This window comes from Ochlerotatus camptorhynchus, unplaced genomic scaffold (genome assembly GCF_037179485.1).
Source record: "Ochlerotatus camptorhynchus isolate MF236.1 unplaced genomic scaffold, CSIRO-AGI_Acam_v1.1 ptg000211l, whole genome shotgun sequence".
In the NCBI taxonomy this organism is placed as follows: domain Eukaryota; kingdom Metazoa; phylum Arthropoda; class Insecta; order Diptera; family Culicidae; genus Ochlerotatus; species Ochlerotatus camptorhynchus.
Genome location: NW_027040701.1, coordinates 1,214,604 through 1,234,231, shown reverse-complemented (window position 1 = coordinate 1,234,231; position 19,628 = coordinate 1,214,604). Strand labels below are relative to the sequence as shown.

The window sequence follows — 19,628 nt, the reverse complement described above, 5'->3', positions numbered from 1 at the left end:
GAAAATCGATACTGTGCAGTGGATTCATTTGTAATATGGATCTAACAAAAAAAGCTCGTACGGAAAATTGATCTTCAAAATAAAAAAAACCAACATTTTGCTAGTAACTCGTGTCTTCGGCTCCATGAAGTTATTGTTTAAGACAGTTAGGGGGAGGAGGGGCATAGTGAACAGGTGGGGCATAGTGAACAAGCCGCAGTTTGGCTCTGGATCTCAAGTGGCATGAAACAAATCAACTGGTAGTAGGTTCAATATCATTATGATATTGATCCTGCCACCAACCAATTTGTTCCGAACGGCCGGAAGTCCAAACTGGTGCACGGGATGCTCACTATGCCCCTCTTACCCCTAAGCCTGCCTATAATCCCATATCAGTTCCATAAGGAAAAAGTAGGCATTGGGAAAATGGCTGAAGTTAAGGAGTGTTATTTCTATGTTAATATATAGGGGCTAATTACGGATGTCACTTCACGGTGATAACTTGTCACTTGTCGTCACGGTGAAGTGATAGCCTTTTAATTTTAACGGCAATCACGGCTCTTATTATGAGTATCACTTCCTTATCACCGTGTAGTGACACCAGTAATAAGGCCCAAAAATCAAATTAAATTAATTGATAATTTTGTCAAGTTAAAATTAGTTGCCATGAAGCTTCCACTGCCTATAATCGCATATCAGTCCCATATGGATTTTCGTCAATTTTAAGATAACAACGTTGGCATCTACTTTCATATTACGTGATAAAACTACGGACATTTAATGTGACAATTGAGTGAATAGGTCTGCTTGGTGTGATTGATGAATTGAAACTAAATTTTTTATTCGTTACTACATATTATCATGGCATGCTACAGCTTGTAGCTAATTCATCGGTTACTTCTCCATCATCCCCCCTTAACCGAGAATTCTACCAATCCCTATTGTTCGTCGTCCAGCTTCAAGTTTACGGACCGGCAGCGCCTTTGTTACACGGCGAATGAGAACAACACAAATTAGAGTTTAGTTCACTCATAATCGCCAAAAGTGCAGGAACTCAGCGATGAGTTAATTTGCCTCATGTTTTCACAGGTTTTCCAGGATTTTCCAGGGAAAAATTCCCGAATTTGAGAAAAGTAAAGATTGGAATCACTCAGTCTATTGGTACTACTCCGAGACTGAATAAAATTTTCGTCAATTTCCTCATTTTCCGGCAGATTTTTTAGGTTTTCCACAGGAAACCATGGGACAAATTTTACTCATCGCTGAGTTCCTGCACTTTTGGCGATTATGAGTGAACTAAACTCAAATTTGTGTTGTTCTCATTCGCCGTGTAGAAGATGACTGCCAACGTGCTCCAACTTGATAATCTTCTCTTCCAGTTTCTCACGAACGAAGTGATGTGCTTCCTGCGTGGTGAATATCCGACTTCTCTTTCAGCAAGGTGAATCGCACTTCGGTTGTCGCAAAAGATGGTTATCGTTCCGTCTTGCCCTGATAGTTCCTGTCGTAGTACTCTCCACCAGATGGCTTCTTGTGCTGCCGCTGATACCGCCACGTATTCAGCCTCCGTCGTTGATAAGGCCACGGTTGATTGCTTACGACAATTCCACGAAATCGGTCCACCTGACTGCATGAAGACGTACCCGGTGATAGAGCGTCGCGTCTCGATGTCGTCAGCAGCTACAGTGCCATTCGCAACGTTGATGCTTGCTGACACATCCTCTGCAGCCTTCAGATGGCCCTTGTTCCGGCACAGATGTGCTGTGTAGCTCCGGAATAAAAAATCCAGTCAACATCGTCCTTGGTCGACTTAAACGTCGAGAAAAATGCAGCATGGCCACTATGTTTCCCACGGATTTCCTTCCTTTCACTGGCTTTATTCTGACATTGCGACGTATAGTGTCCCAACTACTTGCACCGAAAGCACTTCACGCTCGATGGATCGGTAGGTTTCTTCTGCTCCGTTTTTGTGTGGAACGCTCCATCTTCGCTTGGCTTCTTGCTGATCTTCACATCTTGCAAAATTTTCGCCTTGACAACGTCCGCTGTAAGCTTCATACCCGACGACTCCAATCCCAGGATCATCGGTTCGTACTGCCTCGGTAGACCCTTCATCAGCAGACTCGCCAGCCAAGTATCGTCGACTTCGAAACCGACCTCCGATAGCTGGTGTCTTAACGTAAAAAGTTCGTTCACGTACTCCTGCGTCGTTTGGCATATGATGTCCTCATCGCGTTCAGCGCCAACCAGCCGGATCCCCGTAAGCCTTCTCAGTAGTCCAATTTTCCTGCTCGTACGTATTCCGCAGACTGTCCCAAGCCTCTTTCGCGGATTTTTCGTTTCGCACCAGCCCATAAATCTTAGGATCGATGCTCAAGCATATCGTGGCCAAAGCTTGCTCGGAAACATCTTCACTAACCTCCGGATCGCTCTCCTCCTGTTCCTTCACTGCGCACCACGTTCGTTCATTGATCAGGATCATCTTGGTCGCGAAGGACCAGGAGCTGTAGTTCTCCGCGCCGCGTAGAATCTCTCTCACCGGCAACGAAGCTGAACTTCCTGGTATTCGTCCGTTAGCCGGGGCTCATCCGTTTTCTCGTCCACACGAGCCTTCGCCCGAGCCTCCGCCATCCATTTTCTTCAAAAATTTGCTTCAAAAAAATTGGAACTGTTTTCTTCTTCACCAAACAGAGCCGTTTCTATAGCAACTGTCTGGGCCTGGACCTAATGGGACAATTGAGTGAATAGGTCTGCTTGGTGTGATTGATGAATTGAAACTAAAAGTATTCGTTACTACATATTATAATGGCATGCTACAGCTTGTAGCTAATTCATCGGTTACTTCTCCATCAACATGGATCATGAAAAATGTGAAAACAACATCAAGTCAGTTTGTCCCAACAAGGTAAAGTAATCGCATATCAGTCCTATCCTGAAATTCGATTGTCCAGAGGTCAAGTCCAGAACAACATGTGAAAAGGGCATACAAGCTTTTTGTAAACAAACCTTCTTATACCCTTTTCTCGCCACCCATATGACACCAACGCAAACCTTTAACACCACCGGGTAGGGGACACTTTCCCCTTCCTGATGATATTGCTGGTTTGCGTGGGCGACTCTCGGTTGGTGAGAAAAGGGCCTACAAAGGTTTGTTTACAAAAAGCTTGTATGCCCTTTTCACATGTTGTTCTGGAAGTTACAGTTCTGCTTTTTGGATCTCAATGCCTACTTTTTCCATATGGAACTAGTATGGAGTTAGGGTATGTGTTCTAGTAATAGTAGTGTCCGAGGTGGTGGTGAGGAGGATCCGGATAAGAGTATTTTTCATCGGTAGCTCTCCTAAAATAAACCATATTTGCATATTTCAAACTTAAAATATGCCCAAAAGTGACGGAAAATAATTAATTTTCCTTAAGATTTTCACTCCTTTGCACCTATAGTTGCGGTAGTGTTCCTATAATAGTGGAACACATGAGAAACCAACGCATTCCACCATTATAGGAACCAAAGTTAGCAACTACCACAACTACTGGAACAGTGTTCCTATTAATGGAGGACGATCTTTCTAAAATTTTATGCAATTTTATTACAATGTAACATTTTTCTATCAAAATAGAGGTTGAAAGCTATAGATTGACGTATAACAATTGTGTGTACATAGTATATTTATTTTTTAATTGATAAATTGGCTTAGTACCTCCACTACTGGCTCACCCACCCTATAGGCAGTGCATGTTTTGTTATATCAGCAAAAAATCCCCAAGTAACCAAGAAGCCCGCTAATCGCCCTATTTGCAATATAAGGCTGATGTACGACTGATATAAAGTTAGGAAACCCTATATTTACCTTATAGAGTAAAAAGGGCGATTAGCGGGTAGTTAGCGGGCTTGGTGGTTACTTGGGCTGGCGATTCAAGAAGCAGAACTGTAATTTAACCTTTGGACGATTGAATTTCAGGATGAGACACATACATATGCAATTACCTTGCTTGATGGTACAAACTGACTTTTCAAATTTATCATGATCAAAGTCCATAGTTTTATCACGTACCTAATATAAATGTAGATGCCGATTGGTAGTGGAAAGCGTTATTATCTTAAAATTGACGAAAATTCATATGAGACAGAGATGCGATACATATTTTGAATTACAGAAAACACCAGCACAAATTTCAGGAAATAAATAGCTGATTTGGTCGTGTTGCCAAAAACGGGAAGATAGCTTTTGTTTGTTATGGCGTATAGTTTCATAACTTATCACCGTACATTCTGCTGTACATTACAACAGTAATAATATTTTATTGACATTGGCAAGCATTGCAAACTTTATACCTAGTTTAAAATTTTTGTGGCTTGAAGATATTTTCAAAAAAATCTACCTGGTTTCTCAAACTTTCGGTGACTTATAATTTTGCAATACCGACCGAAAATTTGAGCGGTCAACATCATAGTTACAGTTCAGCTTAATCAAAACGGAATCCAATCTGCACAGAGTTGCTATGCAAAGATAGCGGAATATAAACCAATACTGTTCGAAAGTTTACTGATCAATTAAATGCTGTACGAACAGCGAGTCACGTGATTCTCTCTTACTGGTGAGGTGACAATAATTGACATTATTGTCACCTCGTGTGAGGTAACTCTCCATTTGATTTGCACGGCGAGTCACCTCACACGACGTGACCATCGGTGACAGAGAGTCACCAAGTGAATCGCAGAATAAGGGGGATGGCTTTGAGCGGAATTAATCTTATTCCTGATCTGATAACTACTGCCCGATCAAAGTGCACCCAATCGAACGATTCAACACGATTTCGCCTGCAGGTAATATGCGTGAGAAAAAGCCTAACAATAAAAACAATTACAGCTAACCTCGCTCGGTTTGCACCCCATGTTCATCCCCTCTTATACTCCTAATAATAGCCTTAAACACCGTTTTTTTCTTCTTCGTTGATTTTGATTTTGCTTCTATTCTCTATGAACCTCAAAAAGTCCTGAATGAAATTTAAGAATTGAAATTAGATTTTTTGTTTTCCTCTTCTAAAATATCTAACGCTCGTCCTCGTCTCTCGGTCTTTTCGCGGACGATCGGCAGATCATATTGGTACTTAGAGCGTCTTTACAAAAATGGAACTGAAATAAATTGTGTTGTGTTGTGAGACAAATTCTATTTGAGGAGAAATATGGGACATCTATTGAGCGTGTTTTTTTTTAGTAAGAAAATAAAATAATATGAACACTTCTCCACTGGACGAGGACGAGCTCGTTCCTTTTTACAAACTTACCAAACAATCAAAGAACTACTACGTCGCTATTTACATTTGTTCATTGATGTAGCCCCCAAAGCTGGCCAGACCTCCGGCAGCAGTCGTGGCAGCCACCCCGTGGTTCCCATTGGTAATTCCTCCCAGACCCCCGACAAAGCCTCCTCCTAGCCCACTACTGCTGCCAATGCCCCCGCCACCACCTCCGCCACTGCCTCCTCCATTGTTTCCCAATCCACTTCCTCCTCCACTACCACTGCCACTGTGATAGGATGCCGCCGCCGCCGCCGTCTGGTTATAATTGTTATAACCATAGTACAACAAATTTCATTCGAATGGCGTGTTGAACATGTGAATGTTCAGATCTTCAAACGACGTCGCCCCGCTCTGGTCCAGCATCTGCAGCATGTCGGACAGTTCGTGGCCCTGGCCGGGATGGTGCTGTCCCGGATGGTGACCCGGGTGGTGCACCTGGTGGGCCGCCGCCACCGCCGCATGGTGAGGGTGATGGGGATGGTGCTGCGGATGACCGGCGTGGTGCCCGTGGTGCTGCTGACTGTGCGGACCGTGGCCATGCTGCAGCACCGGGTGATGGTGTTGCATGTGTTGAGCATGTTCCGGCGGGATGTCCTGCTGGGAGATGTGCGGCGGTGCCGTACTGGCCGAACTATTACTACTACTTCCACCGCCACCGCCGCCTGCACCACTGGCACTACTACTGCTGGTTTGCATCGGTTCCGGTGCCGCCGGATGGTGCGCTTGCCAACCGCTCCAGATGCCTGCAAATGGGATGAGAATCATTGTTTAGTGGAGTTAGTTAAAACGCTTAATTCGAAAAAATATGATTAGTGTAATTTGCCAATTGTTGCACAGCTAAGCACGTGCTTTTTGTTATTTTACAAGGTTGACAACGTTTTTGAAGTAGAGATTCCTCAAGAAACCTTCCAATGCGATTAATGAAGCATTTCCAGAGCTAAAAAGGGGCTGTTCATTAACTACGAAGACGGTTTTTTGGAATTCTTGACCCCACTCCTCCTGCGTAGACAATTGTCCATACATTTTTTTTTTTAAATTTGTATGGGCCGTGGATAATAGCCAACGCCCCCCCCTCCTAAACTGTCTAAGGCCTTGTTGTCCTCTGCTGTCCGAAGAAGTCGTCTCCACTCTACTCGATCCATGGCCACACTTCGCCAGCCTCGTAGTCTGCGAAGGGTCCACAGATCGCCTTCTACTTGGTCGATCCACTTTGCCCGCTGCGCGCCTCTTCTTCTTGTTCCTGTTGGGTCGCTTTATAGAACAAGTTTTACTGGGTCGTCGTGCGGCATTCTTACAACGTGCCCAGCCCACCGTAGTTGCCCAACTTTTGCAATGTGGACGATGGATAGTTCTCCCAGCAGCTGGTGCAATTCGTGGTTCATTCGCCTCCTCCACGTTCCGTCATACATCTGCACTCCACCGTAGATGGTACGCAACACCTTCCGTTCGAAAACACCAAGGGCGCGTTGGTCCTCTCCACGAGCATAGTCCAGGTCTCGTGGCCGTAGAGGACCACCGGTCTAATCAGCGTCTTGCAGACAGTCAACTTCGTGCGGCGGCGAACTTTATTCGACCGGAGCGTCCTCCGGAGTCCAAAGTAGGCACGATTCCCTGCCATAATGCGTCTTTGAATTTCTCTGCTGGTATCATTTTCGGCGGTCACCAGTGAGCCCAAATACACGAACTCATCTACCACCTCGATTACGTCACCGTCAATCTGAACTCGGGGTGGGAGGCTAACATTGTCTTCCCTAGAACCTCTTCCTTTCATGTATTTTGTTTTTGATGCGTCGATGGCAAGTCCAATCCGCCTAGCTTCAGCCTTCAGTCTGATGTACGTTTCCGCCATCGTCTCAAAGTTCCGTGCCATGATGTCGATGATGAATCCCGCTTGGTATTGCCCCACGAACTCTCTTGCAAATGGTGACAGGCGGTGGCATAGAATTTGGGAGAGTATCTTGTAGGCGGCGCTTAGCAGTGTGATCGCGCGGTAGTTGCAGCAATCCAGCTTGTCGCCCTTTTTGTAGATTGGACTTACGACACCTTCCATCCACTCCTCCGGTAATATCTCCTCCTCCCAAATCTTGTCAATTACCCAGTGCAGCGCTCTATCCAGTGCTTCACCACCGTATTTTAATAGCTCACTTGGTAGTTGATCTACACCAGTTGCTTTGTTGTTCTTCAGCCGACCGATCTCCTCCTCAACTTTTTGAAGATCAGGGGCCGGTAGCCTGTCGTCTTCTGCGCGTGCTCCAAGGTCTGTTGCCGTGCCACCTTCGTTTTCTGCTGCTTCGCCGTTGAGGTGCTTGTCATAGTGCTGCTTCCACCTTTCAATCACCTCACACTGGTTCGTGAGAAGGTTACCGTGCAAGTCCTTGTACATATCGGCTTGCGGCACGTAGCCTTTGCGCGAACTATTTAGCTTCTCGTAGAACTTCCGTGTATCGTTTACGCGGTACAGATTTTCCATCGCCTCGCGATTTCGGTCTTCCTGCTGACGCTTCTTCCTTCGGAAAACCGAGTTTTGTCTGTTCCGCGCTTGTCTGAATCGCTTCACATTCAATCTCGTGCGGTATTGCAGCATTCTCGCCCGTGCTGCATTCTGCTCGTCTAACAGTTTGCATTCGCCGTCATTTCTTCGGTCCGGGGTTGCAGTACCTAGTGCCGCTGCAGCAGTACCAACAATCATTACGAAACTAACGATTTTAAATTGGCTCACTACTTGACTAGCCTATTGGTCCCAAGCAAACGATTAACGTATCCCATTCTAGTCGAAATTCTAGTACTACGCAATGTTTGTTTTGATTCGCTATGAAAGTTTGACAGATAAAATTAGGGGTTATTGGTTTTTCCTATGTTTCGAGGGGTGAATCGATTAGCTTGGGACCGAAGAGAGTACCAGAGCTGAGCCAAAAAGTTGAGTACGTTATTTCGGGACCTTCTAGTCTTAGAGTTACCTCTATGGCAGTGCTACCTATGGCGGAACGGATGTCCCTCTAGCCATCTTCAAGAGAAGCTGCGCCACTTCCAGCTGCAGACTTATTACACACATCGTATCTAATTATTGCAAACCCATAAAATATGGTGGAATGCATGTTTAAATGAATGTTTTCAGCAAGAAGAATCATTCAGTGATTCTTTTAGATAATTAAACATAACTATTTGCAGGGTGGCAAGTGAATTTCCATTTTGAAATTCCTGGTTTTTTCCTGGTTTTCCTGGTCAATGATTTAAAAATTTCCTGGTTTAAAAACCATGTAGGGGAATTTACGTATTCTCGTCAATCTAAGCAGCATCCGGACTTCTATTAGCAATTTCTCAGCGTCACACACATATATGACGGGTTTGTTTATTGACATTTATCTGCTGCTTGCTGTTCTATCAATTCCAATCGACAGAATTGATCAAAACGGGTTGAACACGTTTTTACAACGTTCCAAACTTCTCAGGTGAGTGTGACTATTGTCGGCAGACTCTTTTTCTTCAGCACCATTTCCATTTGAACTGCGTGTTAACCAGATGTTCTATTATTGGCAACCCGAAATTAGTCGTATTTTGTAGTGTGTATATTTCATTTAAAGAAAAATCTGGCATAACAGGATTGCTCAGTCGTAAAAATGTTATAAGATTGAAGCTGAAAGGGTAAGGAATCGGTTGAATACATTCAGTGAAGAGTTTTGATGGGAAAATACAGTGAAATTAATGTTTCAATTTCGGTTGCCGAAAACAGACAATGGGTGCCGAAGCCATAATTTACCCTATTTGAAAAACAATTTTTAATAAAAAAAAATAAAGTGAATCCTTGTACCATCATTCTTCGCGCAATGCGGAATTTCACAAACCAAAATAGGTATTAAGGTTCTTGTGAATACCCGTGAAATCTTTATCTGATTGTTTGCTGTAAAGAAGCTAGTAGGGAGCCGCGCTACTTCGTCCTATCATGGCGCCTATTTCCGTTCTATGAGCTAAAACTATAATAGCTGAGTGGTGCGAAGACGGACCTCAAAATCGAACCACTTTCGAGCTGTCAAATCGAACCACTTTTTTATCATTGTGGTTCGTTGAAATAGATAGAAGTATTGTTATCGTCCAAAATAAAAAATTCATATTTTTCAGTAATGTTTTTGATCTTTTTAAAAACGTGATTCGAAACGACTCAAACAATTAAAAATAACAGTATTATTGCGTATTTTGGACCAAAGTAGACTCCTGCGCTGAAAAAAACCCCTCCGATTTTTTTTCCCTCAGGAACGACTGTGACTTCGGAGAACGTTCTAAGAAGATTTGTGATGATAGTACAAAAGTTCCAGGAAATTTCAACAGATTTTTCCCGCGACAGAAGAGGTTTCAGTGGATATTTTAGTTGCGGCCAGCGAGGTTCTACGGGGGTTCTATAGAGTTTTCATGTTCGAGTTTCACACGATTTGGAGGGAAGTCAAATCGTTGCCATTGGAGGTCCCAGGGAATTTCGACAGCACTTCCATAGACATCGTCGGCCACATTAAATTTGCATCTGATTTGCAACAATTTATACAAATAAAAATTACTATGTTTGATTGCAAGTCAGGTAGAGGATGTGTCAGGGTTTTATTCTTTCTTGACTTCCCTGAAATGAAAAGTATATTTTGCAGACAGAAGCAAAACAGGGATGAGATTAAATGAGGATGCATTATACAGACTTTTCTGTGGATATTTATTTAAACATCTTAAAAATCAAACATTATACATTGTTCCACTATTGAATCTTTGTTTTTTTGTTCTTTTTACGTGAGCACACTTGATTCTATACATCACAAATCGTTTCAAAATTTTTCCTTGTAAATTATGACAATTTTCTCCTGTGTATGGGATATTCACTAGGAGGCTGAGCAAGTGCTTATTTAAACTGATGTTTTGATTTTCGTCGTGTCCATCTTTATAATTGCAAAAGTGAGCAAAACACTTCATTCTGAATTTTATTCCACTCCGTAAAAACTACAGCTATGAACAATGTCAACAAACAATCACAAAGTCACGAATCGGCTCTGCACAAAAAGCCGTTTGACACTTCTCTCTACCAACCGACGGTGATGAAACGTTTATTTCAACACTACCAACATGAAGAAAATTTCACTTCGCACCACTCAGTATAATAGCAAAGCGTTTTCACTCATTTTTTGCAAAAACATCTTTGCTTACAAGATTAATTACGATTGACACTGAACCATTTGCAATAACCCGTAAAATGAGCGATTTTAGGGATGTATGACGAAGAAAAGCTGAGATACGACGGACTAGCGCGGAGCCTTATCTAATATCTGAAATTTAGAGATCTATAAGCCCCTAAATCTTGAGATTTCTGTTTTTGAAACTGCGATTTTTTTTAACTTTATTATTGAGATTTTTAGCCAACGGGCTAGTTTATCTCAAGGTGAAATTGCGAAGTGTGATATGAATGAGGACTCTTTGAACAAACCTTTGCTTCTAACAATTTTACGGATTTCCAGTTTGTTTAAATTTTCCGCCAATTGTCAACGATTAAGGATCTTATTTAGCGGAATTTTGATTACAACATGATTTCATAAACAATGCTGGTTTAATAACTCTTATTATTAAAAAGACTAACTGCTGAAGTTCATAGAAACTCCCTAAAGTTCGTAGAGCTTCCCTGAAGCGTTAAGGTCTTTCCTGAAGGGTTCATTGAAGTTTGTATTGCCTGAATTTCATGGGACTTCCCCGAAGTTTGAAGGACTTTTTTAATGATCTTAGGACTTCCCTGAAGTTCGGAGTTTTATGAAATTCATAGGAATTTCTTAAATATCGTAGAAGTACCACGAAGTTCGTAGAAATTCTCAGAAGTTCGAAAGGCTTTCTTCAAGTTTGAAGAACTTTCTCGAAGATCTGAGGGCTTCCCTGAAGTTTGAAGGACTTAACTGAATGAGGTGAGGACCTTACTGCTTCCCTGAAGTTCATAAGGCTTTAAATATCGAAGGGTTTTACAAAAATTTGTGGGTCTTTGCTTAATTTCTTGGAAATTCCCTTAAGTTTGGAGACCCCCCCGCGAATTTCGTAGGACTACCTGTAGTTGAATCGCCTTCTCGAAAGTTCTAGGAACTTTTTTGAGCTTGGAGAACTATGTTAAGTTCAGAGGACTTCCCAAGAGTATTGAAGACTTCTCTGAAACTCGGAAAAAAAAATCCATAAGTGTCATAGGATTATCCTTAAGTTTTAAGCAATGCTTAAATGTCGTAGAAGTTACATTAAATCTGTAGAAAATTCTGTACAATTCGTAGTTATTCCCCAAAGGTTAAAGGACTTCCCTGAAGTTTGTAAGACTTCTCTGAAGTTTGTAGAACTTCTCTGAAGGTTCGGAGAGATTTCCTGACCGTCGTAGGTCATCACAGTAGTTCACAGGATTTTCCTGGAATGTTGGAGAACTTGCATGAAGTTCGAAGGCCTTATCTGAAGTTTTTAGAAATAGAACTTTTTTATTGAACATGTTGGACAGGTACTTCAAAGAAGTTACGCGTCGGCACTGCTTAAGTCAGCTATCAATTAAGCACAAATCATACATGCGATTGATTCGAGAAAAAAATTAAAAGAATTAAAAATAAATAGAAAATATATTTACTAAATTCTCAGAGTAAATTTTGTTCATCAATGTTTAGTTGCGTGAAAGATTTAGCTTGAACAAAATGTTTAGTTTTGTCCTGATCATAAAAAGAAACTTTGACATGCATAAAATTTAAAAACCTATTTAAATTATACAAAACAAATTATTCTCCTGGTGGACTTATGAAATTCCTGTTTTTTTCCGGTTTTTCCTGGTTCACTTGCCACCCTGTATTCGGTATTGTGTACTTATGATATACCTAAGTGATTTTATTCATTTTATTGAACCAATCAACAGTACCGTGCGGGACCGAAATCCGTACACCTAAGCACGAGAGAATCATTAACGGTCAATACTAAATAATGCTATCACATTATGCTCTGTATCACATCTTTTCCTCATACATTTATCTTTATTTTACCATTATTTGCAAACACCAGGTCTTAAAATTACCTTTAATTATAAAAAAAAAGTATTTAAATTGCACATCTCTTGAATCAAAATCCGTACAGCGTTCTACGATTGAATCAAAATCCGTACAATTTTGAATCGAAATCCGTACACTGTGTTGAGGATGAATCAAAATCCGTACAGTCATGAATCAAAATCCGCACATGCATGTAAATCGATCTAAATCTATGAAAAAAAAAACAAGTTGCTGTCTTGAATAAAGTATTTTTTCAGAAGTTGCTTGGCTAGGAGTCCAAAAACAGATATACTCGTTTAAATACACTAGTTTACAGCATATTTGAACGTTGTACGCTGATGGTCATTTCCAATGTAAAATCGTGCGCTGAATCCAAAAATGTAGTCCAAAAAATCTCAGTAGGATAGTTTTTGAGATATAGCTAAAAAATTAAATATCACTTTAAAAAAAAACGTGTTTACTAAAACCACAAATACCTCCGACTGTAATGAAGTAATATTAATTATTTTAACACTGAATTAATCGTGATAAAATTTGATTTCGATCATTACAACATTTTTTTCCGTGGGGGTAATGGTAGAACCACAATAAACATTTTTATTTACATTGCTTAAAAAATTAGCAGAAATTCAATTTTTCAAAGGAAAACTTAAAAAAAACAACTTTAAAATAATAACAATACCACTAATCTCACTGACAATTGATGTTCAATTGATCGAACGAAAAATCTCTTACCTCTAATTTAGCGTTAAAATAATTGATATTTATATTGTTGGATTCAGCGTACGATTTTACATAAGAATCATTCGTCAAGGTTCAAGTTCATTTTTTTACTTTTATTTTTTAACTAGTAATATCAGCGTTAGATTAATTGATGCTCCAATCGATTCAAAGGAAAGGTAACTGATTTCTTTTTATTTAAGAAGGTGACTGCTCTGGATTTTTATGCTAACTAATATCATGCTTAAGGATTCATTTCCTCCAAATTTTATTCTATACCAGTGCTTTGGGTTAAATATTATTACTGGAGTTTACCTCCGATCACAACTTCGAGGTCTTTGAAATTTGACATGTGATAACGTGCAAGATGCGCCATACTTTGGAACTTGGGGGCACTCCAGCTCAACGCTACAAAACATTATTAACTGGGACTAAACTGGGCGGTGTAGCTTGGACAATGTTGTCGAATCAATAATAGCAAACTGAATAGAAGACTGCCGAAACATCTTTAATACACCGATAATGGAAACGCTCCACCAACCCACTAGCATCAAGCGATAGAATGAGCGGTTCCTAAGATGGTAACCCTATAATTTATTTATTATTATTATTATTTAATTTTATTCATCGGACTATTGTCTACATGAAACAACCTTAAAGCTAAAACAATTCAAGTGTTTCTAATCCGTGCCAAAAAGCGAGATGAAGATTCCCCAAATTCGAATAATTCTTCGACAGCCGTAAACGTACGCATCATAGTTGTTAGTGGTTTGTTGTAACCGAACGCCGTTCGATGGTACCGCGGTTGGAGAAGGGTACCACTTCGTAATGTTCTCGGTGGTACTCGGATATCCAACAGCGAGAGAAGCCTCGAGCAGTCGACCTCACCATTCAATAGCTTGGCAACAAAAACTGCTTGCTGATTTTTCCGTCGGCATTCTAGAGTATCCAAGCTCAGCAGATTGCAGCGATCAGAATACGGCGGGAGATTTTGCGGATCACGCCATGGTAGATTACGTAATGCTATCCTGATAAACTTGCGCTGAACACTTTCGATCCTCAAGCTCCAAGTCAACTGATGAGGAAACCAGACCAAGGAGGCATTTTCCAGGATTGGTCGCACAAGTGAGCAATAGAGAGCTTTCAGGCAGTGTGGGTCAATGAAGTCCTTCGATATTTTCGACACAAAACCTAGCTGGCGATTCGCCTTTGTGATCAGAGCAGAGCGGTGGAGGTTGAACGTCAACTTATGGTCCAGTAGAACACCAAGATCGCTGAACTGGTCGGTTCTTTGAAGAACCACACCGTTGATGGCATAGTCAAAAACAATCGGCTGCCTGATGCGGTAATACGACATTACCATACATTTAGGAATGCTGAGGGTAAGCTTATTCCGACGACACCAATCAACGAACAGATCCAATACCGATTGAAGACGAATGCAATCCTCAGCAGTCCGCACCACGAAGTACAGCTTTAGGTCATCGGCATACGCAAGCTTACAGCCATCTCCAAGTAGAAGAAGTGCGTCGTTGATGTACAACACAAACAGCAACGGGCCAAGATTGCTACCCTGTGGTACACCTGACGAGTTCGTGAAATACGAGGAAGTACTGGAATCGAGTTTCACTCGCAGAGACCTGTCAGTCAAGTAGGAGCACAACCACGAAGTCAAACGGTCCGACGCACCGAGTTTGGATAGCTTTGCCAACATAATGTCATGGTTGATCGTATCAAACGCTGTTTTTAGATCAGTGTAGATGACGTCTATTTGTGCCCCATTTTCCAGTTGCTCAAAACATGTCGTGGTAAAATCTAGAAGATTTGTGATAACCGATCGTCCACGCATGAAGCCATGTTGGTCACTAGAGATATAGCATTTGGTGTGCTCAAGAATGAAACCACTCACAATTATCTCAAACAGTTTTGATGCTGCAGAGAGATTAGTAATTCCTCTGTAGTTTTTAACGTCACGTTTATCTCCTTTCTTGTGTACCGGAACCATAAATGACTCTTTCCAGATTGCAGGAAATTTCGACTCTACAAAAGATTTGTTGAAGATTCTGCAAAGCGGTTCAACAAGCGCTCCAATGGTACGACAATACACTGCAGAAGGAATGCCATCTGGTCCAGGCGAGAAGGTACATTTCATTTTCTTGGCGGCATTAGTTACCATAACGGGCGTTATTTCAAAAGTGTTTATGTCAACAAGGTTTGAAGGCACATCCGAAACAGCCAGCGGATAAGTGAAAAAAAATTACAACCATCTTAGAAACCAACATAAAAAGACAATGAACTGGCATCAAAGATCAGCTTTTCGTTTTGTGCATGAAAAATAAAATAAACGTAAGTTAACGACTAAAACTTAATTTAATTTAAAACGTCAAGAGAGTAATAATTATAAAAATGCAGATCTTTCATTGCTTCTTTTCCGCAGCTTTCTTCTGCTTCTTCTCCATTGTTGCCATTGCCTTTTCAAGTTATAATGCTTTCTTGCTTCCAGCTTTCTTTCCTCTTCTTCATCTTCTTCCTCCTCTTCCTCTCTTGCTCAACCTTTTTCTTTTGTCGTTCCTCAATCCTTTGTTTCTTTGCGTTCTCTTTATCAATTTTCTCCCGTTCACTTTCATGTATATTTCCGACCATTCCTCGCTGGTGGCTACTGTTGGGAATGCTCTCTTGCCCATTTCTGTCTGCTCTCTGTAATTTGTATATGCGTGTTGGTGTAGAGGAGCTGCGCTGTTCTCCTATTCGGCTGGTTCTTGACTTTCTTCATTAAAAGATATTAATAATTTAACATTTACAATACGAATAAAATAAGAGAGTAGCGATTCAATACGGCATCTCTTATGGTGGTAAATTGAACGGCAAAATCCCTGGATGCTTCTCGGTAAGATTTCCCCGCACGCATCATTGCCACAGTCTTCTCCAAATCCTCCGGCGTGTATTTAGCTTCCATGATCTGCTGAAAAACATTGGATAAAGTGGAGTCGTCATTGTGAATGCACAAGTGTACGGATTTAGAATCAGCTGTTATATATGGATCGAAATCCGTACAGTACTAATTTTGATAAATAAATACCATATGAATGATCCATTGCTTAGAATTGAGATATAAAACGATAAACACTTACCTTTCCGATCGACCTTCAGGAAACTACTTGCAAAAATCACTTAAATACGCTTAACAACTGGAAGTAAATCCGAGAGATTTTCTTAGAAAATCGTTAAGAACGCAACCGATTGATAGAAATGCCCGACACGTGATAAGGTTTTTATTTTTCTTATTTTAATTGTATGACATACTGCTTAATTGTTGACGTAAACATCAAGCTAATGCATGAATGAACATGAATATGTATTCATGTATAATATTTACATTGTTGTGATGCATATAAATAAACAAATTCAACAGGGTGTACGGATTTCGGTGCTGTACGGATTTCGGTCCCGCACGGTAGAAGTAAAATATACGCAGCAGCTGTTTTATATGAAACGTTGCATACCTTTAGGCGTTATCCGTATAGGCAATACCCAACAAACAATTTTAGTTGCACACTAGCTTATACAGGCGAAAATTAACTGTATAAGCCAATTTTTGGCTGTATAAGCTAATCTGCAGCTAAAATTGTTAGTTGGGTATGCAATCCAAGACCAAGAGTCCACATGTGAATCAATTATTGAACATTATTACTTTTTTCTGTAAATTTTGCATGGTTGATAGATATATTGCAAATAATCGATAGATAAAATAATTACCAACATTTTTCTGCAAAGATTAAATAATTTAATTGCATTTTGAGCTAGTACATAATAGCTTACTTTACAACTGAGGATTATCAGCTGATAAATTAAGAAATCGTCTGAAATCATATGCTGAAATGTTACTTCTTGTCTTTTCTATTTTACAAGTTTTAGGTGCAACAGTTAATTTTATTTGAATTAGAATTAGATCAATTGGGGGAGTTTTAGCTTGATTAATTTGTTTATAACAAATAGATTTAAAGGTTTTAATTGCTTATTCTTTTGTTGCCCTTATAGGAATTGTTTGCCGCTTAGGCTTAATAACTATAACGTATTCAGATTTGGTTCTTATACTTTAATATAATGAATATCAAACACACCTGTTTACTCATTCAACAATTGATCACAGATTAGCATGTCGCCATGATTGATAAACTGTGTGGTTATAGATATATGCTGCACAGTAAACAATGTGAAGTGTGCAACAATTGGCAAATTACCCTAGTTGAAATTATACATTGTATGACTATGTAATTGCTGACCTTCCTCAATTGACCGTGATGGAAAATTGCGGACAGTCGTTAAATTCAGCAAGAGCATTATCTTTTCTTTCCATATTACTCGCATTACTTACCACATCAGGAATCTCGAGCAAATTACCATCGAAACATTCTCTTATTAAATTGAAGGTAGACTTCAAGCCGGTCACGATGCATCTACAATGAATTAGACATGTTCAATTTGTTTGTGATATTGATACACTACAGATTACCATTCTGTCCATCGTCGTTCCCGTTCCCGCATGCTACTGATTCAAAAGCTCAATTAACGATTTTTCTTCTTCCAAAACTGCACCCGTTAAATTTTCGTTTCTCAATTTCATACATATTAGACATAAGACTGCAAATTTATTCTCACAATCGATACAAAAAGGACATGCTGACAATGACAACGAACACAATCGCCAGCAGCATGGGCGTAAAGACATCACACTCCCAAGCTTCGGTTTCTTGAATAATTCGGTCTAAAAAGGCGGGAGGGGTAAAAACAGGTGCCGTCGCGGTACACCTGGGGCCACTTTCCGAAATTACTGTTGTCATTGCTTGTTTCGCAGTGGAAACCATCGGATGACAGTAGTTACTGCATCCGCCCGGATCACAACTTCTGGAGCACACCAAAACTTGCGAGTGTGATGCTTTTGAGTAATTCGAATTCAAATCAAATATGGAAATAGAAACATAAGTAATAGGTATGTAGTGTTAAGAGGATTTACCGGGACCAGGCTGCGCGGAGGATGGCGTGTACGTCGACGTTTGCCGGGAACCAGTCGCACTGAGCTGCGTGTACGTGGGCCCTGTCGGTGACCGGTTGGGGCTGAGCTCACTGTACTGGTAACCTTCGGTAACGGGTTGGGGCTGTGGGTGAGAAAGGGACAAATTAAATTTACATTCGTTGAGAAAATGGTGTGCTCCGTCCTACCTGTCGTAGCGACCACGCGGTCGCTGCAGGCGTTGGCGAGGTGTTGTTTGTTTTGGAGATGTGTCCCAGCGAACCGGAAGCCCCGGGCGTCCCAGGAGAACCGTATCTGTGTGGTAAGAGAAGACAAATGCATAGTGTTAAAATCTTAAAAATTGGTCCGTAACTTACGTCGAAAATGGAACCGATACTGACTGGATAGGAGAAGGCGTTGGATTATAGCTATATTGCACCGGGTTGTGCGCACTGTCGGGCCGTTGGATCGAGGCGTTGGCTACCACGGCGGCCGCGGCTGTCGCTGATGGCGGTTGTTGTGATGGCAAGTGTGAAATCAAATTGTGAGGATTATATATACTACTAGAGGGCGTCGTTTCGCGTCTGCTTGGCATCGAGTAGTCCAGCCCGGGGGCCTGGTAGGATACGGGCGTGTCGGCTGGATCGGCTACCCCCACCGTTTCGTGGGTCGAGTGGAGGGATCTGGAAAGGAAAAGGTATCCGTTAGTATGTGTATATGATTTGAAATCCTGTTCAGAACTCCCCAGTACACCTTAAATATGACATATTTGGTCTGTAATTTCCTAAAGCCAAACGGGCTTTTTTCAAGATTTAAACCAAATTTGCATTTGTTATAGTCACGGGAAGTTATTTAAATATCAACTTTTTAGCTATTCGAGATAGATCAGGGTAATGTTCGTCGAAGTAGTAGAACAAGATATTTGAAATTATTTTTCACGAGGAAGCAATTTTATATCTCTAATGGTCAGTGTTGGAAAAGTTCGCGATATTTCACGAAGTTCACCAAGGGAAAAGTTCGCGAGTCATAGGGAACTTTGATGAACTTTTCCATCACTGCTAATGGTTCATGATTCATACTGATTTATAATAAGGAACTTAGGGGCGCCCCTAAAAAAATCATTTAATTTTATTATCATTTCTATCAAAATTACTTTGCATTTTGAGCAAGCATAGTAGTTTTTCCAGAATCATAGTAAACTGTTAACATTCATAGTCAACTATACTGAATTCATAGTAGATTTAGCGGTAATAAGCGTGGTTATATTGAGAATAAGTGTTTTCTGCAAAATAGTATTCCTAACTATGACTTTGTTTCAGTGTATCGGGGACGTTGAATTAGTTCTATTTTCTGATAATATATACCGGAAACGGATTGAACTACTCACTTTGCAGAACTATTGGTGCACACCACGTACTCGATGTCGTCCGTGTACGGATTCAGGAAGGCATACGCTTGCGTTCGCATCCACACCCATTCCTTGTTTTTCGCCCGGAACCTGTACATCACCGAGAACATCTGTCCCTTCTGCTTCAGCACTGCAATTGAAATAATCATTCGTCAGTCAGGAATCTCTGGAACTAGAGTTAGCTTCCCGCT

At 40.9% G+C, this 19,628-nt stretch overlaps 1 protein-coding gene across 5 annotated transcripts in view; it reads right to left on the bottom strand.

Moving 5' to 3' along the window:
• Positions 1 to 5,346: 5,346 nt before the first annotated feature.
• Positions 5,347 to 19,628, bottom strand: part of tgo (Aryl hydrocarbon receptor nuclear translocator homolog tgo) — a 456,070-nt gene continuing 441,788 nt past the window's right edge. For 2 of the 5 annotated variants that reach the window (XM_065224445.1, XM_065224444.1), the window contains 5 exons: positions 19,417 to 19,567; positions 18,431 to 18,712; positions 18,239 to 18,344; positions 18,033 to 18,174; positions 5,355 to 6,022 (listed from right to left, as the gene is read on the bottom strand). In XM_065224445.1, the coding sequence (XP_065080517.1) occupies positions 5,571 to 6,022; positions 18,033 to 18,174; positions 18,239 to 18,344; positions 18,431 to 18,712; positions 19,417 to 19,567 (1,133 nt within the window). In that variant the 3' untranslated portion in view covers positions 5,355 to 5,570. Of the gene's footprint in view, positions 6,023 to 18,032; positions 18,175 to 18,238; positions 18,345 to 18,430; positions 18,713 to 19,416; positions 19,568 to 19,628 lie in introns of all 5 variants that reach the window. The other 3 variants (XM_065224441.1, XM_065224442.1, XM_065224443.1) reach the window with 3 other exon arrangements.